Here is a 22,440-nt window from a genome sequence, read left to right as displayed (position 1 = left end):
ATAGTGAATTTGGGTTATATGGAGGTTATTCAAAATAATGATGTCAGAAAGCTAAAGAAAAAGTAACTACAACAAAAATATTCAGGATCAAATCAGTCATTAGAGAATCCATTTACTTTGTTTGATGCCTGGAAGTGCACAATATTCAAATTCTGTTTTGTTATAATTCTGCACCACTGTGTTGCTGCAAGCAACTTCCTTTCATTTACTTGGAGTTTCCAAATGATCTGGTGAGATTTGTTCCCTATATAACACCTCCATCCTACCTTTGGGCTGAGATCCACATTTTGTTGCTACAGTAAATTGGTCTCTTTTCATTGTCCCCTAATTTTACTCTCCCACTATATATTTTTTCTTTTATTGCATAATCATGATTTTAAAGCACTTAGAGGGAGACACCAGCCACACATCCAGACTGTCTCCATGATCTCACTTTCATTTCCCTAATGGCTTCATTGTAATTAGATTTGCAAAAACAGCAAAAGGTCTCATTTTGAATGGCAACAGCTGTTGACATCAACATTATATTGAATAATTTACTGGTTTAATTTGAGCTGTAAAACAATAAAACCCTCTTGTGGATGATTATTTTAGCAGCAAAGTTCTCTCTTTCTGCTGCTGACTGTCCTGCTCCAGCAGTACGAGCTGTTTCTTCATGACACACTCTTAACTCAAGTGGGCCAAAAACTCACAAGGGTAGCAGTTTATCACTTTCCATTTCCCTGAAGAAAAGTGTCTATGCGAATATTTCGAAATCCTCAACCTATGTTGAGGATGTTTGTGCTTATGTGTAAATCAATGAGTTGGCAGTTCTTCTAAGCTGGATTTGAATTTGAATGGCAGAATAGTACGTTACCTTTGGAGGATCTGCCACTTCACAGAGTGACTTAAGCTGATTCTTGACCTGCAGGAAATTGTAGAAGCCTCTGCAAATTGATGTCTTCTTGGCAGAAAATCATGTTCTTTGCTTAACGTCTTCAATATCCCCTAACAGCTAGCACTTAATCTGGCAGAAAATCTCTTTAGAGAACCTCATACTTTCTTGCCAGATATAAAGTACCCAAAATGATTTTCAACATCAGTGTGTGTGTGTGTGTGTGTGTGTGTTTATGTGTGGGAGTATGTGCACATGCATGCATACACCATAGAGAAGAGGTTTTATGTTTTATGGACAGGAGGAGAAGAGAGCATATAAAGCTTCACTCTATTCTAACCTTCTTCACATTCTGGAAGAGAGAAAAAGAAAAGTCCTTGCTAAGATAGGTTTGTGGTCATTTAAGAAATAGTTCTTGGGATGTGTTACATGAATGGCATTATTTCTTTTATAGTTCTGTGCTTTTCTTCTTTCTGTAATGTGTTTTTGTTATATAATCATTATCATTATCATAGGTAACTTACATATTATTCATTATATAATGTGTACTGTTGAAAAATAGAAAAATATATACCCATCTTGAATTATCTTATATTGGGCAAATAAATTATAGGTGATACAATAACTGGTAATAGAATTACTTTCACAAAATATACTTGTAATTTTTAAAATATACATGCCAAAGTTTTCCTTTTTTTCCTGCAATTACTAGTTTTGTTTAAATTTTGTTGAGAGAGGAATCCAAACTTGTATTTATTAAAAGAATATATCCTCACCTTCAGCTCTTTGTGACAACAAGGAAACAAAAAAACTTCTGTTCAAGATTTCGTAAATTGAAAACATGATTATCATCTTTCTTGTTCTGGTATCTTCATTCTCAAGTTAAATTTGGAAGATTTCTACATTCATTTTGAAGTATACCTGACACCAGTTTCATGAAGGTCTCAATAGAATAGTTATAGATAATGGTTAAATATAACTATTTCAGAGTACATAAACAGGATTCTTTATTTTCTTTTGGAAAGAGGTTCGCTTAAAAATCAACATATTAAGTGTAAAGATCAATAGAGGTTTGTATGAGAATATCACAAAATCAGTAGACAGTTTCAGAGATAAAATGCACGTGTATACCTTTTGACTCAACACATACCCCATTGAGTCCCTGGCTAGCAAAATGCTTACTTACCCTTGCGTACAATTTGGATGGCATGGATGGCATTCTCGATCTTGATCAGCATACTTGAAAATGAAACTATTTGCCCCCTGTAAGCCATCTGGACATTTTTCGACACAGTTTGGGCCATCCTTAAAATGAGAGCACTTTGTACAGTTGTCAGGTCCCTGAAGGGGGGGATAAAAAAGAATAGGTAAAGAAAAGTAGGTGTCATTTCCTCTGGAATGTATTCATGCATTTTAGTTACTGATACTTCACTGGATTTTATGTTTTTCTTCTAAGGAACTGGAGTGCATTTCAGCAGTACAGAAGTGGATCTAGCTATAGTCATACAGATGGCACTAATGAGAGTCTCATAGCTCATCTCTGACAACCTGTATGTCTAGAAAATACTATAATAAGATATTTGTTTTTTGAAATATTTTTCTTTTGAAAATCTGCAGTTACCAAATCAACTGAAATCTATGCCTTGCCTCTAATGTAATTTTATAAGATCTGCAACATTGTCCAATGATTTTTCAGAAGGCCATAAGTATTTTCTTTTTTGTGATTTATTCCTAGTGATATTCATTACAACAGTATTTTCCCTGAGGGCATTTCATCACAATTACTGGGATTATGTGAATATGCTTACCAAAGAGTTAATGAGGAGAAAAGTGTAATATATATTAGGCAACACTGGATTTCATATAAAGGTGAGATGTAAACTTCCCTTTGGTTGTACCATGACTTTATTTTAAAAACTACTGTTAAAATCTACAATGGAAAAATTACAAGATATTGGCAATATCAGCAAATAAAATAATATCTAGGTTAATGTCCATCTCAAATAAGCTTGTGATAATAAAATCACATCATGTATATTTATAAGGATTTAAGTGAATTGCAGAAAAACACTGAGAGCATTGTTGACAATCAAATATAGAAAATTCCATATTAACAAAGCAAATACACACAGAAGAAACCTTTGTAGAGAAACTTATCCAAGAATAAAGATGACAAAAATATGAGCATGATAAATAGGAAAAATTCATTTTTTTAATATTAATGTTCATAAATATACATTAAATTTCTAATATGTAACATTAATAAACAATGAAAATATATTTGAACCTCTGATTGATATAGTGCAGGAAGATGAGGGCCTGAGGTTGGAAGGCACTTAAAATATGACTTGGAAGGAGCTGCCTCCACAGAGTAAACCTTAATGACATGGATGGAGTAAAGCTTTCAGGACCTTCACTTGCTGATGTGGTATTACTTAAAATGAGAAGAAACATCTAAAAATAACAATTAATAATCAGAATGTGGAATGTACGAAGTATGAATCAAGGAAAATTAGGTGTCATCAAAAGTTAAAGAGAATGATTGAAGATCGATATCCTAGGCATCAGTGAGCTGAAATGGATTGGTATTGGCCATTTTGAATTGTCTATTATGATGGGAATAATAAGTTGTCAAAAAGAACTTTTCAAGATCTATCCTGAAGTACAATGCTGTCAGTGATAGGATAATATCCATATGCCTACAAGGAAGACCAGTTAATACAAATATTATTAAAATTTATGCACAAAACACTAATGTCAAGGGTGAAGAATGTGAAGACTTTTACTAAAGTCTGCACTTTGATATTGATAACACATTTGGAAAGTGAAAGTTGGCAACTAAGAAGAAACAGTAGTTGTGTATTACATTTTGTGGAAGGCTGTGGTCTACAGTGGGAACACTAACTCCATTTTGATGCTTGACATAAGTTGCAGACACCAGTTCTTTCTGATCTTTAAACCAACATTGTTGCTATGCATAGACAAGTTCTAGGACTAACCTCAGAAGGGGCAATTTGCCTTAAGGAAAAATATGATTGAAAGTAGATTATGCTCCCACAAAGAACTAGGGAACCTGCCTGAGTGTGTCCTTTTCCAATTTAAATTAGGGTTGAGTTTCTGATATTATCTTGTAGCCACTTTGTGGCTATGACTCAGGCCTAATGGTCAAGAGTCAAATCTGGACCACACAAGGCATCAAGCCTTAGAACCAATCCTGTAACCCTTTTTAATCCTCAATTATGTATGTATCCCTATCATGGTCCTTTCCCCTTTCTGTAGTCCCACATGTGACAGTGATGAATCCATCTGCCACCAATCATAATTTGTGGTGGTTTCCTTTGTTTTCAATCATGTATAATTAGTCCCATGGCCATGACTCAGTGGACTCCATTCAGCTTTCTGTACTGTATACATGCTGATGGATTCCCTCATCCTGGATGATTGCCTTTATTTTGTTTTTTTTCTGTTCAAGGCTTAATAAAAGGGTCTCTATAGAGCATGTTTGAATCTGGAGTCTTTTTCCTCTAGCACAGTCAGAAAATATTGCCTTGGTGATAGAAATGATGGGGAAGTTGCATGGGAGAACTTTGCAAGATCAGCAAATTACTCATTAGATATACCTTTTTTCAAAAACATAGACAGTAAATAGACACATGGATCTCATAGGATGAAAGACACAGGATTCACAATGACTACATTTGTGGAAAGAGAGGATGGAGAAGCTCAATATCATTACTCAGAATAAGGCCAGGGCCAACTTCAGAACAGACTACCAATTGCTCCTATGCAGTCATTTGAACAGAGCAATCTGGACAATGAGGAAATAACCCTAGAAGCTGGACCATATGAAGAAAAATGCAGCATTAGGATTGCAGGAAGAGTCATTAGCTACCTGTGATATGCAGATGACACAGCCTTGCTTACTGAAAGCCAAGAAGACTTGAAGCCCTTAGTGATGAAGATTGAAGACTACAACCTTCACTATAGATTACACCTCAGCATAAAGAAAACAAAAATCCTCATAACTAGATCAATAATGACATCATGATAAATGGAGAAAAGATTGAAGTTGTCAAAAATTTCATTTTACTTGGATTTATAATCAACACATATGGAAATAGCAGTGAGGAAGTTAAGGTATTCCATTGGGCAAATATGCTGGAAAAGACCTCTTTAAATTGTTAAAGAGCAAAGATATCACCTTGGGCCCTAAGGTGCACTTGAAGTAAACTGTCGTATTTTCAATCACCTCCTATGCATGTGAAAACTGGACAATGAATAAGGAAGATTGAAGAATTGGTGCATTTGAATTCTGGTGTTGAAGAATATTGAATATACCATGTATTTTCAGAAGAATGAAAAAGATCTGTATTGGAAGAAGTGTAACTACAGAGTTCCTTAGAAAAAGTTGGAGGGATTTCTTCTCATGTACTTTGGACATGTTATCAGGAAGGATCAGTCCCTGGAGAAGGACACTATGCTTGGTGGGTAGAGGTCAGTGAAAATGAGGAAGACCCCCAACAAAATGGATTGATACAGTGACTCAAAAAATTGGCTCAAACATAGCCACATTGGTGAAGATGGAAAAGAATTGGATGGTGTTTCATTCTGTTGTACATAGAGTCTCTCTGAGTCTGAATCAACTAGACAGCATCTAACAACAACAACAACATATTTGAATGTCATAACAAAATGAAAAATGTACAACTAGTCTTATACATGAAGGAAGGTTGGACAATCTACTTCTGCAGTGATACCACCTCGAAAACCCAAGGAGGGGAGTCAGAACCAAGTCAACGAACGGCAGGGAGTATTTTATTTTTATTTTTTTATTTTTTCAGATTCAAGTTCTAGGGGCTTTAACAATTCTAGCCACATTTGAAATAGTAGCTGATTATGAAAATATGTCCACAAAAATAGCAATTTTTACGCTCCTGAGGAGTGGCTGGTGGGTTTGAACATTAGCCTTCCGGTTAGCAGTTAAATGCCTTAGGCACTATGCCACTAGAACTCCTGAACTTGAATCTAATACTGAACTTTTGAATGGTGATATAACCTACTTGAAATTTACTTTTACTCCTGCTTTATTAACACCATATTTTCTTAGGATCCCTGTTCTCTTTGACCAGTCCTTCTTGTAGTGTTTTTTTTTTTTCCTCTGATCCATTGTTCCCCCAAATCTGGCTCCGTCCACATGGTTAAAAACTTATGATAGCTCATATTGAAGACAATTTAAATAAATAAAATACACTAAATAGGGAGAGAGTAATTAACTTTATCAGGCTTCTTATTGTGGTCAATGGATTTGAAGCAACAAGATTTGGCAAACATTATACAAAATTACTTATTAGGCAGGGGCCCTAATTACTTATTAGGTGGTGCAGTGGTTAATTGCTTGGGTGCTAACCTAAAGGTTGACAGTTTGAATCCACTAGCTGCTCCATGGGAGAAAGATATAGTCTGCTTCTGTACAGATTCTAGCCTTGAAAACCCTATGGGGCAGTTCTACTCTTGTCTCATAGGGTTCCTATGAGTCAGAATCAACTCCATGGCATACAATGACAACATTTATTACGTAGACTCAGATCCATAGTATTAAATTACAGCCCTACACAAATGTTAGGAGGTCTGGTGGTGTAATGCCTAAGGCATTTGACCGCTAATCAGAAGGCTGGAGGTACAAACCCACCAGCCACTCTTTGGAAGGAAGGTTGAGCAATGTACTTTCCATGGTGATACCGCCTTGGAAACCCAAGGAGGGGTTGCTATGAGTCGGATCTGACTCGACAGCAGTGAGTTAGTTTACACAAATGTTCATTCAAATGCAGCTAGACAATTCAATTTGGTGATAATAAGGTCTCAAGAAATCAAGAAACAATATTTTTTTAAAAATTGATATTTTAAAGATGGAGGCTGCTAAAGAAGTAGTCATTGTTATGCGCCATTGGGTGGATTCTGATTCATAGTGACCATATAGGAAAAATTAGAACTGCCTCATAGGCTTTCCTTGGCTGTAATCTTTATGGGAGCAGATCACCAGCTCTATTCTCCCAAGAGCAGCTGGTGAATGCAAACCATTACCTTTGTGGTTACCAGTCCAACAGTTAACCATTGTGCCACCAGGGCTCTTTTGCTATAAAGAGTAGTGGTGAAAACAAAACAAAAAAGTAACCAGGAAGAGACTCCTGGAGATCCTGAGCATGATGAGGCTTAATCAAATTTCTGCTTTTGCACTACTTTGATATGAATTCCAAACTTAAAAAAAAGGAAAAAAAGCTATCCAGTGAAACCTCATCCCTATTCAGCATGAAGAGTTTGCTAATAATAATTTCTTATTTCCTACCCAAAAAGAACACTTCACCAGCTTCCAATTTTAACACTTGCTCATGGGTACTTAGGCACGTAATGCTGTCTATTATACAAAATCATTTACTGTGCAAGTAGGCTCAGTAGCAAGACTTATTGTACAAGACAAGAGACATGCTGATGTTTTCTTGCAGAACACAAGAATGAATTCATAAGCAAATTAGACATTTATTGTCTGAATTAGTGATTACAAATTATTTTTGTTTTTATAATGTAAAACAATATCCAGACAAAATCAGAAGATATAAAAAAACTCATGAAATTAAATTTAATTCACATTTGATCTTTAAGTATGATTTATAATAATAATAAGAAAATCAATTAGTTCTTGTTGTTCCTTGTTTTTAAACATCCCTTAATGATTTAATTGCATTATCATGGTATTCAACCTAATGTCCTGAACTGGCATAACTAAGAAAAGTGTTGATAATTCCCCCCAAAAATGAAATGTACTGATTCCCCATTTCACTTAAATAATAACTAGATTTAAAGAAATGTGTTTAATGTGTACTGTTCTATCATAGTATTTCCAAAGTTTTTAATAAACTATAGTAAATGAATAAACCAATAAACTGACAGACCAGGGAAATGTGATTGCAGCATAAAAAATCATAATAGCAGAAATGGAAATGAGAAATGACTTCTTCGTTTATCTCATCAATGTCAGTGTCATGGAGAAGCTTCCAGAACTTCTTGGCTATCCAAATGGTACATGCCTGCTACCCATACCACCAAATCCCCTGTCTCTATTGTGGTAATCAACATGTGGAGCTAGAAATCCAGGCACTAACCTAGCATAAATTATAAAAGGCCAGTGCTCCTGGAAAATCTGGGACATTGTTTGAACTCAGCCAACTTCTTTTCTTTTCTAACAGATATTTTGTCTTTACCTCCTAAGATTTCAAGGCTTAGTGATCACTCTAAATTCTCTATGTTCTAATCTTCCATAAAAGCCTTATCCAGCTCTACTGGACATTCCATAATTTTGACTTTACTTCTTTGAACTGTAAACCATATCATTATTTCTGAGTCGATTTCAACTCACAGAGATCCTATAGGACAGAATGGAACTTCCCCACACAGTTTCTAAGGCTACAATCTTCACTGAAGCCAATTGCTGCATCTTTCTCCTCTGGAGCGTGGTGGGTTCCCACTGCCAAACTTTGGGTTAGCAGCTGAGCACTTAACTGCTTTGCCACCAGAGTTCCTCTCTCTGAACTCTAGATATGCTAATTCACAATTTTTCCCTGAATAGTGACCTTAATTATATTGGGCAAAAAATCCTGGCATTACAGAACCAAAATGCATTCATTAAAAGCCTTTTTTTTTTCACTCTTCTTTAGTTAGCAGTAATTTGAAAAATTGCAAGGACATTAAGTTTTTTTTATTACATGTATTTTTATAAACTGCTTCAAATATTATGAGGAACACAATGAGCAGTAAATTAGTAAACAAACAAACTGAAAAAGTACAAGTTAAATTAATAACTAGTGATTTGTTAGCATAATTTTATATCATAGGAAGACCAACATGAGGAATAAGAAGAGTACTGGACTTCGTGTCAAGCCCACTGAGTTTGGATGTTAGAAGTGTAATTTAATGGATGTATGATATTGAGCAATTCATGTATCATTTCCAAGATTCAGTTTCCTCATTGGAAAAATGGGAGTAATAACTAAAAGACAAGGAAAAAAATATATGGTAAAATACCTAGTGCTATAGATTAAACTATGTAAATTAAAAACGTGTACTGAAATCCTAACCTCTGTACTTATAAATAAGGAGCTCTAGTGGTTAAAGCATTTATTTGTCTGCTAACCAAAAGTTGGGTGGTTCAAAGCCACCAGCCACTCTTTGGGAGAAAGATGGAGCAATCTGCTTCTGTAAAGATTTATAGCCTTGGAAACTTATGGGGCAGTTCTGTTCTGTCCTATATGGTCACTCTTGGAAACTTATGGGGAAGTTCTGTTCTGTCCTATATGGTTACTCTTGTCACTCTGAGTAAGAATAAACTCAATGGCAGTGGCTTTAGTTTTCTGGTTTTGGTACCTGTAAATATAACCTAGCTTGAAAATATGGTGTTTTTATTTTGCTATATTAATAAGGTCCCACTAGTGTAGGGTAGATCCTAAACATAATCACTTCTGAGTTATAAAAAGGGCAAAATAGATGTAGAATCACACACAATAAGCAGAGGAAGGCAGACAAAAGAGATGGCTGCATCCACAGGCTGGGAAAGAGCAAGGATTGCTGGCAGATACAGGAGCATAATAGAGAAGGAAGGTACTTCCCCTAGAGCAACAACCTGGATTTAGACTCTGGCCTCCTGTGAAAACAATACATTTCTGGTGTTAAAGCCACACACTTGTGGTATTCCTGTTATAACACCTCTAGGTAACTAAGACATGTAACATGATAACTAGTTCACAAAAGGTACTCAATAAATGTCTGTTAAATCATAAATCTGAAAATGATCCATGATTACCATAATAGTCACACTTTTGAGTCATAGGTAAAGTAGTCATTGAACTCTTTTTTTTCACACTTGAAAATTAGTATAGCCATCCCATAGATGCAAATCTGAGATCTTTCCTCAATGAAATTTAGCTTGCTCCAGATATTACGCAAATATCGAAGTCATGTAAAGGAATCTTATCTGTGAAATGACTCGGGAAAAAAAATATTGCTTAGTAATGAATATATTTATACTATTTATCCAATTCTCTATATTTACAATTAGTTGAATCAATAGTTTTATTTGATAAGAATATGTAATATTTTAAAATTATAAAGATTACAAGAAGAGTCAAAACATCCTAATTTGAATTTACTGTCAACATACAGAATTTAATAGCTGGAGAAAAGACTAATGTTGTGAAAAATTAAAATAAAATATGCACACAAAAAATAGCACTGTAGTGGTATTGACAAATATGCATATGCGTTTATTTTTTGTCTGTTAATGTGAAAAAATGCAATAATAGTTATGCTGAGATAGCTGGGCACAACGTAGGTGCTAAATAAGATCTTCCTTAGGGTGTGTTCAGAAAGGATCAGGCAAAGGAAAAGGAAACTATACATATGAAAAAAAAGTTAACTGCAAAAAATAATCATAAATCCATAGGAAATATTAGTGCAGTGGAACCCACAGTGATACACAAAGGAAGCATTGGGCAATTTTGGACAATAGTTATCATTTCTTTTTCCAAATAGAGACATACAATTATTCTCTCCCTTATTTTGAGGAGATAGTGTAATTCTTGATGTTTTTTTAATTGCATATTTTAAAAGTCCTTGAGACTTGAGAAAGACGTTTTTATTTCATGACTTATGGTCAACAATGTGCCTATACATTTCAGTTTTTAAGGTAGTCTTATACAGATATCTTAACTTGCTTTAATAACCCATTAAATAATTTCACTTCACTGTATTCCATGACATTCTTTACAGAATCCATATTTCTCATGCTGCAGATTAATAGTATTTTCCAGCACTGCCTTTAGAGGAGAGAGAAAATAGCTCCATAAGCCTTTTTGCATACTTACTTGGAGATCATTATACATTAATTTGCCTTTTAGACTTTGGTTCTTCAGGCCAAATAACACCACTCCTTTTTCTCATAGGTCTGCTTTTCCAAGCTTAATCATCCTTGTTGTGGTCCTCGAAACTGTCCAAGTTTCCACATCCTTCTTTAGATGAAGTTCCAGAACGACTCATTGGGGCCTAATGGAAGTTTGGAGGGCTCATGATATTTTTTCCTAAGCTAATTAAGTGCTGAATAAGCACTCTGGTAGAAAAATTAAATTTGAAATGAATTCTTATGGAATAATATTGAGCTCTTGGCTACACCCAAATACTGGTCCCAAAATAATCTACTGAGAGACGACTCAATACAACCAATAAACTGGAAATTTATCTAAAGAAGGATGAATATGACACTTTGGAATGACAAACTCATACTGACCTCATTAATAAGAAAAACAATAATGATGGAAACCAAAGGGACATCTCAAAAATAGTTGTCATTTTCTCTCTAAGGCTCTCTTCACATTAAGTGCCACCTCCTATGAAGACTTTCCTAATCCATAGCCCCTCCTTGGGGTCTCACAGCTCATTTCTTCTGTTTGCTATTGTACTTATAAGACTAATTTAGCTTTAATTTACAAGTACTGGTCTTCCTCCTTCTTTTCAACTGTCCTTCGCATTGTCAACATAATTAAATAATTTGAAACAAATATAAACACGTTACAGTTTTCTCTAAATATAACATGAACTTTCACACTTGCACATTTTTGCATGCATCCTCTTTTCAGATTCTTCTCCAAATCATAGCTCAAGCGTCACTTCTCTATAGCCTTCCTTGATGTCCAATTTCTACCTCCAAAACAGAATTAATTTTTCCTTCATGTTCCTATAATGATTTTTATATAGTTATATTTAATCAATTATTATGGTTCAATCTAGTTACTTATGTATCTCATTTATTTGCAATACTGTGCAATCTCTGTTATTTTCAAAATTGTACAATCTTCAAGGCAATTCTATGTCATATTCTTCTCTTTAAATACATTATTCAGGGCATAATATGGCCTTAATTCCATAAATAGTTATGAAATTGAATTTTTAACTATTTTATCTAAACTACTAAACTGTAAGCATGTTAAGGGCAGAATACTCAACATGTTTCCTCAGATCATGCTATAAATACCTAATAAATGGATGGAGAAATGATAGCACAATGACATAACAAATATTTACACATGATACTAAAACTAAGCCAGCACAACCACAGCTGTCTCCAGGCTTACCGGTCCATGGCATGTGAGGATACCTTCTTCCATCTTCTCACACTGAGGGTCACACTCCACACAGATGGAGCCATTCTCAAACTCCCGAAATTCACTGTGAAAATATGGGCTGCATGAGATGGTGTAAGCAAACAAGCTGTCAACTTAACAAATGAGGTAACATCTGCTAAAGTTCTATTGGCAGAGTAAATTCTAGAGTTTGTTTCTCTAAATGCCAGGAGCATCAGAAACATTTCCCTGTACATTAGGAATAACTTCTCTGGTAGGAGAAAAGATGAACTGAGCCAGATGGCTCTCCCTCTCCTCGCCCTCCATGGGCTTCAACGATAGACTCATTCAAGGGTGCTTCCTCTGCCAGAAGGACCGTAGCTGGCTCAGATAGATAGATAGATAGAGATAAATAAATAAATAAAACCTGTAACACTATGATGATATAGCTAAGCCATATTTACCATTCTGAATATGGCTGTGCCTGTACTTCCAGTACTGATCTTGATTTTCAAGGAGTTTGTTTCTATATAAAATTTTACTCTTGGTTGAAGTTTTGTTTGTCAAACTCTGGAAGAAATATTTTATTCCTCTTGTTTGTGATAAAGCTGAATGTTCCCTACATTTGCCCTTCAAATCCCAAGACCCTTCAATTTATTTTAGGTGAAACTTTAAAAAATGTTTTTATTTCTTTTCTGCTTTAAACATATCTGTCTTGGAAAATTTGAGAAAATAACTTTTTATGGTAGATTTCATTTATTTAGATTATTGATATAATATCACAACATTTTTGTCAGTTCAAATCCTTTTTGAAGTAATTCTATAAAATAGAAATTGTTTGTTTAATGGTAGCCTCCTAAAACTTTCTAATTGAAATCTCCTGATATGATAGTCATCTCTTCCACATTCTTACATTTTTGGATAATAAATATTATCAATACACACATTTCTGAATAAAATTCTAGTCCAAAATTATCATTTCAATAATTGGCTATCAAGTCATCTATATGTTTGGGAGCTCTGGTGGTATAGTGCCGAGGGCATTTGACTGCCAACCAGAAGGCTGGAGGTTCAAACCAACCAGCCACTCCTCATAAGGAAGATTGGGTAAATATGTTTAAGCTGTCCCATTTGCACTAATGCACTAAAGGACAAGGTACTAGGTAAATATGATGTAGAATATCATTTATAAGATTATATTAACAAAATATGACTAAATGCATATTTTTTAATACCTTGTGCCTTTGTATCATGAGCTATCATTCTAAACCAACAGCATGGCATACAGCAGTGATGGTTATTTAGATAATAAATTCAAATATATTTTTGCTGTTTTTGTTGTTAAGTGTCATTGAGTCAGTTCTGATTCATAGCAACACAATGTACAACAGAACAAAACACTATCTGTCCTGCACCCTTCTCATAATCATTGCTATGCCTGAGACCATTTTTGCAGTGACTGTGTCAATCCATCCTGTTGAAAGTTTTCCCATTTTATTAACTGACCCTTTATTCTACCAATCATGATACTCTTCTCCAGGGGACTGGTATCTTCTAAAACCATGACCAAAGCACACAAGATGAGGTCTGGCCATTCTCACTTCTAAAGAACATTCTGACTGTACTTCCTCCAAGACAGATTGGTTTATTCCTCTAGCAGTCCATGGTACCTTCAATATTATTTGCCAACAGCACGATTCAAAACCATCATTTTTTCTGCAGTCTTCTTTATTCACAGTCCAGCTGTCACATGCATATGAAGCTATTGATTTTCTGATTGCTACTTCTATGGACATCAGTATTGGATCCAAGTAAAATGAAATCCCTGACAACTTCAATCTTTTCTCCATTTATCAAGATGTTGCTTATTGGTCCAATTCTGAGGATTTTTGGTTTCTTTATGTTGAGGTATAATCCATACTGAAGGCTGAAGTCCTTGATTTTCATCAGTAAGTGCTTTAAGTCTTCACTTTCAGCAAGCAGGGGTTGTGTCATCTGTATATCACAGGTTGTTAATGAGTCTTCCTCCAATCCTGACGCTGCATTCTTCTTCATATAATCTGGCTTCTCTGATTACTTGCTCAGCATACAGATTCAATAACTATGGTGAAAATATAAACCCCTGTTGCATACCTTTCCTGATTTTAAACCATGCAGTATCCCCTTGTTCAGTTTGAACGACAGCCTCTTGGTCTATGTAAACTTTTCTCATGAGCACAATTAATTGTTCTGGAATTCCCATTCTTCAAAGTGTTATCCATAATATGTTATGATCTGCACAGTCAAATGCCTTTGCATAGTCAGTAAAACACAAGTATACATCTTTCTGGTATTCTTTGTCTTCAGCCAAGATCCACCTGACATCAGTAATGATATTCCTCTTTCCACGTCTTCTGAATCTGGCTTGAATCTAGCAGTTCTCTGTCAATGTGTTCCTGCAACCATTTTTTAATTATCTTCAGCAAAATTTCACTCATGTGACATTAATGATATTGTTAAATAATTTCCACATTCTGTTGGATCACCTTTCTTTGGAATGGGCACAAATATGGATCTATTCCAGTTGGTTGGCCAACGTAGCTGTCTCCCAAATTTCTTGGCATAAACAATTGCCTCTAGTGCTGCATCTGATTGTTGAAATACCTCAGTGGGTAATCCGTCTATTCCTGGAGCCTTGATTTTTGCCAATTTCTTCAGTGCAGCTTGGACTTCTTCCTTCAATATCATTGATTCTTGAGAATATGCTTTCTCCTGAAAGGGCTGAACATTAACCAGTTCTTTTTAGTACAGTGATTCCGTGTATCCTTTCCACCTTTTTTGATGCTTCTGGCATCATTCAATACTTTGCCATTAGAATCCTACAGTATTGCACCTTGAGGCTTGACATTTTTCATCTGTTATTTCAGCTTCAGAAATGCCAAGTATGTTCTTCCCCTTTGATTTGCCATCTCCAGGTCTGCACATTTCATTATAATACCTTATTTTGTCCTCTTGAGCCACCGTTCAAAATCTTCTAGTAAGATCTTTTAATCATCATTGTTTCCATTTGCTTTAACTACTCTCCTTTCAAAAGCAATTCTTTTTCTTTTTTATGACCTTTTTTTTTTTTTTTCCCCCATGTATTAGGTTCCTGATGTCATCCCACAACTTGTCTGGTCTTCTGTCACTGGTTTCAATGGGTCAAATCTGTTCTTCAGATGGTCTCTAAATTCAGGTGGGATATATTTAAGTTCATATTTTGGCTCTCTGGACTAGTTTAAATTTTCACCAGCTTCAACTTGGACTTGCATGTGAGCAATTGATATTCTATTCCACAGTTAGCTCCTGGCCTTGTTTTGGTTGAAGATATTGAGCTTTTCCATCACCTCTTTACACAGATGTAGTTGATCTGATTTCTGTGTCTTCCATTTTGTGAAGTCCATGTATATAGCTGTCATTTAAGTTATTGAAAAAAAGGTAGTTGCAATGAGTAAGTCATTGGTCTTACAGAATTCTGTCATGTGATCCCCAGTGTCATTTTGATCACCAAGCCCATATTTTACAGCTACTGATGATTTTTCATTATTTCCAACTGTATTCCAATCACCAGTAATCATCAATAAACCTTGACGGGATGTTTTGTCAACTTCAGACTGCAGAAGTTGATAAAAATCTTCAATTTCTTCATCTTTGGCTTTAGTGGTTGGTGCATAAATTTGACAAATGATGTATTAACTAGTCTTCTTTGTAGGCGTATACATATTATACTATCACTAACAGCATTGTATACTTCAGGAAAAATCTTGAAACATTATTTTTGATGATAAATGTGATCCTATTCATTTTTAATTTATCATCATTGCTGGCATAATAGAACATATGATTGTCTGATTCAAAATGACCAATACCAGTCAATTTCAGCTCACTAATGCCTAGGGCATTTTAAATTTTAATGGCATCCACATTTACATACTCAAGCATTTTCTTATCTGTAATATCTATATGTACAGAAAATACTATTTTTTCATAATAATGTTAACTGACAACCATGAATACAATTCATATGATACATATCAGTACAAAATTTGTCATTCATTATCAAATTTATAAGATGAAATTTTCCTGAATAACATTGCATTCTTAGTCAAAGTGGATTTTGTACATAAACTTTAAATTTTCACTTTTTCCCACCTTAAATTTCAGGAAGAAAATTGGTCTTGGTTTTCTTTCAAAAGGGAGGTACATCAATATTATCATTATTGATAGATTTTTATCCTTTTAATATAAAACACAAAAGTACCAAAAGTTATCTGGGGTCCTTGAAAGCTACTGCTAAAATGTGATAACTCATTAGGCACAAAAACAGAAACAAAAAATTTCAAAATTATACTTTGCAAAACTATGGAAAATCCTTTCAGTGAGCATTATAAGAAAACATGACATCAGGACAACACTAAAAATGCATTATCACACTAATAAAAGACAACTGTGATACATGAAATAGTATGTTAAGATAAAGTAATTTTATGTGTGTATGGAATGCCATGCAATAAGGTATATACTAGCTTTTATTATTGGAATATAAGGATATAGTATTATGGAGCTGGATGATACAAGTGGTTTGAGATAAGTTGCTCACCCAAAAGATGGGGTTAGAACACACTCAATAGATCCATGAAGAAAGGCCTGGAGAATTGCTGCCATACAGTTATAGCCAAGAAAGTCCTATGGAACAGTTCTACCCTATAACACTTGGGATCACTATGAGCAGGGAGCCAACTTGATGGCAGCTAACAACAACAGCAGAGGGAATTTAAAGTACTTGATTGAAAAGATTGCTTAAATTATCTCTAGAAAGTGGGCAGACACATTTTCCAGAACCTTTCAACCAGAAATTGAAAACATAGTTTCTCTGCAGGGTTAGGCTGTTGTCAAAGACAGAAATATGAGGCATTCCTAAGGCACAAATAGATATACAACCTAAATTAAAACAATAAAAGGATGCAGTAATTCCCAATAAAAATTGATAGGAAGCTACAAGAATAAAAAAGACTACTGGTATATATAAGAGGGAAAAAGCTATAACAACCTCCTTAACAAGATCAATAGAAAGTATTCAATTTTATTTAAGAATAAATTGCTATACTTTTTTTTTTTTTTTAAGAATTCTCTACTGGTATACTTTTTTAAGTGATATGTGTACTCCAAAAAAACAAACTCACTGGCATCGAATCAATTCTGACATATAGTGATCCCCATTGGGTTTTCAAGGTTGTAAATCTTTATGGAAGCAGACTGCACCTTATTTCTTTTGAGGAGCAGCTGTTGGGTTCGAACCACCAACCTTTCGGTTAGCAGACCAATGCCTTAACCACTTCACCACCAGAGCTCCTTAATATGTATACTAACTCACTGACATTGAGTCAATTCTGAGTCATAGTGACTCCTCTTCTTTCCAAGGAGTGGCTGGTGGGTTTAAACCACCAGCCTTGTGGTTAGCAGTCAAATGCCTTAGGCACTCCATGTATACTGTTGTTTTTGTTGTTATGTGCCCTCGAGTCGGACCCGACTCATAGTGACACCTCCTTGGGTTTCTGAGGCAGTATCACTACGGAAGTAGATTACCCCATCTTCCTTCCAAGGAGTGGCTGGTGGGTTTGAACTGCCAGCCTTCTGGTTATCAGTCAAGTGCCTTAGGCACTACGCTACCAGAGCTCCTCCATGTACACTATTCCATATATATTTGAACTCATCTTGTTATTTCAAATAGAATTATATCCCCTTAAAACAAATTTTCCTTATGTAGTATCCTTTACACAAGAGCATTTACTAGAAATCTTGGCAAGCACTTATATTTTGAAATGCTACCAATTTCTTATAATCTTCAATTCTGAACCTATCACTATCTCAAAGCTCATGAAGCAAAGGCAACATCATAAATACCCTTACCCTTCATAGAGGTTACAAGACTCTATGCATGTCCTTCCCCTACTGAAGCGTCGGCATGACAGGCACTGGTCTGGTCCAGGTCCCCAACAGCCATCACTTGAACACAGATGGTTGCATACCATTCCTTCTGCAGCTGAAAAAACACCAAAATGAAGGAAAAATAAAACAGAAGTCTGTGTCAAAACATAGGATTTTAACATAAATCTTCTTACGTAAAGCTATTCCTAAAGCACTTGTTTGAAAGAGATCTGTGACAACTACTTAGGTTGCTTAGACTATCATCATGCTCCCAATGTCTTCCATATGGCAGAGCTCCAATGACTGTGCTTATATAGCAACATTGCTTTTTGCATAAATTTGAACAAATATCTATCACCTTTATCAAATTCTTCTTTTTATAAGCAAAATATAGTTGGTCTTGCTCTTTTATCGAATCAAAAACTGTCTACCTTTTAAATAGGCTATTTAAACCATTTATATTTAATGTGAAAATTGGTAAGTTTAAGTTGAAATCACTCATCTCGCTACTTACTTTCCCTTTGTCTAAATTGTTCTTTTTTTTTCTTTTACTTTCTTTTTCTTCCATGATTTGAATTGGCTTGATTGTTTTAATGATTTTATTTCATCAGTTTTGTTTACTTCTGAGCTACACCTTTTGATTTGCCATTTTAGTGGTATATTTCAGGTTTGCAATATACATAGTTTTTAATTAAATAATTTATTTTGAAATAATTGTAGATTGATCTGTACTTATAAGTAATAATACAGAGATATCACAGGTAATTTTCCCTAATGGTAACATCTTGCAAAGCTATTTTACAGTATCATGACCAGGATATTGGTCTTGATACAGTCATGACATAGAACATCTCTATCACTGCAAGAATCCCTCATGTTGCCCTCTTATAGATAAAACCATTTCTCTCCCACCCCTACCTCACCCTTATCTTCCTCCCCACAATGACTAATTTGTTCTCCATTAAAACAATATTGTCATTTTAATAATATTACACAAATGGAATCATGCAGTATGTGATTTTTAGGAATTGTCATTTTTCACCCAAAACATCTAGATTGTTGCCAGATTGAGGTTATCCCAAATAAAATAGTTAAAAATATTTCTGCCAGCCTTTTTGTGTGAACACAAAAATTTTTCTTTTCTCTGGGATAAATGGAGTCCAATTGCTGGGTCATTCCATATTAGCATTTTAATCTTTCAGAAACTGGCAAACTATTTTCCAAAGTAGTTGTACCATTTTATATTCCCACCAGCAAGGTTTGAACTATCCAGTTTCTTTGCATCCTCTTCACTGTATTTTTATATTACCCATTCTTACAAGTGTATATAGATATGTCATTATAGTTTCAACTTGAATTTCTATAAAATAGGTAACAATGTTAAACATCTTTATATGTCCTTATTGTTGTTGTTGTTGTTATGTGCCATCAAGTCGGCCCCGACTCATAGCGACCCCTCCTTGGGTTTCTGAGGCAGTATCACTACGGAAGTAGGATTGCCCAACCTTCCTTCCGAGGAGTGGCTGGTGGGTTTGAAATGTCCTTATTAGCAAGTATATATTTACTTTGAGGAACTGTCTCTTCATTTATTTTTCCCATTTCAATTGGATTATTTTTAAACTGGAATTTTGAGTACTCTTTACATATTCTAAGGAGCTCTGGTGATGTAGTGGTTAAGGCATTGGCTGGCTAACCAAAAGGTCAGTGGTTCAAACCTACGAGCCACTTGGAACTTAAAGCCACCAAACTGTAAGATAATAAACTCCTGTTTGTTAAGGCCATCCCATTTGTGGGTGGCAATTCAAACCCACCACCCACTTCTCAGAGGAAGACTAGACAATCTACTTCCTAGAGATACTGACTTGGAAACCCAAGGAGGGGTTGCTGTGAGTTGGAATTGACTCGCTGGTGGTGAGTTTGTTATGGTATCTGTATGCTTTTTATTTGTATTTATTGCCTTGTTGCACTGGGCAAAATTTCCGACACTAGGTTGAATAACAGTGGTGAAAGCAAATATTCCTACTTTGTTTCCAACATAAGAAGTAACTATCTAGTCTAACCATCAAGTATATTGTTAGCTGCAAATTTCCTATATTAAAAAAAAAAAAAAGAAAGAAAGAAAGATTTCTTTCTTGATCTGTGGATTACATAGTAACATTTAATTTCAAAATGTGTAGAGCTTTTCCTGCTATCTTTTGGTTATTAATTTCTACTTTGGTTTCACCGTGGTTAGAGAAAACACTATTTTGTTTCAATTATTTTAAATTTGTTGAGATTTAGTTTATGGCCAGGTATATGGTCTACCTTGCTAAATGTTCCAAGGGCACTTGAAAAAAATGAGTACTCTGTTGTTGGATGTTGTATCAAGTAGTGATACATCCTATTGTTCCATAGTGTTGCTGACTGCTTCAAAGTCCCTGTGATTTTCTCTCTAGCAAAAGGTACGTTAATGTCTTCAACTAACATCATGGACTTGTATATTTTTCCTTTGAGTTCTATCAGGCTTTTCTTACCGTATTTGCAGCTCTGTTGTCTGGTGGATACAGATTTAAGATTGTTATGTCCACTTGGTAGACTGACTCTTTTATCTTTATATTGCTATTTATCTATGATAATTTTCTTTGCTCTGAAACTTTATCTGATGTTTATATAGACACTTCTGCTTTCTTTTGATTAATGTTTGCTACTCTAACCCTAACTTTTTCTGTATATATATTTTTTTACTTTTAACTAGTCTATGTCGTTATCTTTGAAGTAAGTTTCTTATAGCACCACATAGTTGGATCATTATTTTTAATGCATTCTGAAAATCTCTCTCTTTTTTATTGATGAGGTTAGATCATGTAAATGTAATTATTGATATGTTGGGCTTAAGTGTCTCATTTTATTTTTCATTTTCTGTTTGTTCTGCTCTCATTTCTCTTTTGTTTTCTTTTTGCTTGCTTTTTGTGGGTTAGACAAAATTTACAACTTCATTTTTTGAATGCATTTTTTTTTTCTAAAACATTCTTACTGGTTTCTCTAGTTAACAAACTAAAAACATATAACTTATCAGTCTACTAGTGTTATCACTGGGAGTTCTGGTAGCATAGTGCCTAAGGCACTTGACTGCTAATCAGAAGGCTGGTGGTTCAAACCCACCAGCCACTCCTGGGAAGGAAGGTTGGGCAATCTACTTCCATAGTGATACTGCCTTGGAAACCCAAGGAAGGGTCGTTATGAATCAGATCCAACACCACAGCAGTGAGAGTTCTGACTTACGTCCTTTTATACTCTGCCATTGTTAATATAATTATCTTAAATATCTCCTCTACATATATTTAGTACCTGCTAAATTTATTGGAGGGAGCTCTGGTAGCGTAGTGCCTGAGGCACTTGACTGCTAACCAGAAGGCTGGCAGTTCAAACCCACCAGCCACTCCTCAGAAGGAAGAGGGGCAATCTACTTCCATAGTGATACTGCCTCAGAAACCCAAGGAGGGGTTGCTATGAGTTGGGTCCAACTGGAGGGCACATAACAACAACAACAACAACAACATAGGATTGTTATGGTTAGAATTGACTTGATGGCAAAAGGTGAACAAGTAAACTTTATTGGAGAAGCCCACTTGGTACAGTGGGTAAATGTTTGGCTGATAACCAAAGGGTCAGCAATTCAAACCCAACAGTCACTCTGCAGAAGGATATAACCGCCTGTTTCCATAAAGATTACAGCCTTGGAATCCCTATGGTGCGGTTCTACTCAGTCCTATCGGGTTGCTATGACTTGAAATCACCTAGACAGCAATGGGTTTGTGTTTTGTGCAAATTTCATTGAAAATTACAGTTCCTTCTATTTTAATGTATTGACTATTTTTAGCTATTAGTTCAAATAACAGAAAATATAATTTTTAAAGACAAAATGAAAGAGCAAAGACTGAATGGAGTATTTTCATCTGTTGGTAAGATTGTCTCTCTTCACAAATATATGATTAATTATTTAGGTAGCTTGTAAATTTTGTAGATGCTGTTTACTATTTTTCTCTTCATATCTTAAATATTTATCAAAATAACATATGATAAATTACAGCTACTTATATTTTTCTCTTCTTATCATATGGAGATTCTCTTTCTCAAAAAAAGTTGAATAATTTGATTTTCAACTTGGGAAATACTAGCCAATAATGCATTTGCTAAATTGATTTTGAATTAATAGCAAGAAGGAAAGAAAAGCCCAAAGGTATATTATAAAAGCTCCTTTTAAAGAAAGTAGAATATATTCAAGATCATACTGCACCATCCCAGAAATCCCTGTTTTTCTCTACAAATCATCCTCATTTTCTTCTAGAATTTGACTCAACACACAGGGCAGATGAATATTTATCTACTAGGAGCTCTGGTAGCATAGTGGCTAAAGCACTTGACTGCTAACCAGAAGGCTGGCGGTTCAAACCCACCAGCCACTCCTCGGAAGGAAGG

General features: G+C 35.0%; 1 protein-coding gene across 1 annotated transcript in view; it reads right to left on the bottom strand.

The window, feature by feature from the left end:
* Positions 1–22,440, bottom strand: part of ERBB4 (erb-b2 receptor tyrosine kinase 4) — a 1,111,475-nt gene that overhangs the window by 368,939 nt on the left and 720,096 nt on the right. Inside the window, exons 13-15 of the mRNA XM_042783534.1 lie at positions 17,965–18,097; positions 12,049–12,142; positions 2,061–2,215 (exon numbers count right to left, since the gene is read on the bottom strand). Of these exons, the coding sequence (XP_042639468.1) occupies positions 2,061–2,215; positions 12,049–12,142; positions 17,965–18,097 (382 nt within the window). The remainder of the gene's footprint in view (positions 1–2,060; positions 2,216–12,048; positions 12,143–17,964; positions 18,098–22,440) is intronic.

The sequence above is a fragment of the Orycteropus afer genome, unplaced genomic scaffold, assembly GCF_000298275.1.
Source record: "Orycteropus afer afer isolate SDZICR_OR568_19922 unplaced genomic scaffold, OryAfe1.0 scaffold00002, whole genome shotgun sequence".
NCBI classification, from domain to species: domain Eukaryota; kingdom Metazoa; phylum Chordata; class Mammalia; order Tubulidentata; family Orycteropodidae; genus Orycteropus; species Orycteropus afer.
This window is presented reverse-complemented; position numbering and strand designations above follow the sequence as displayed.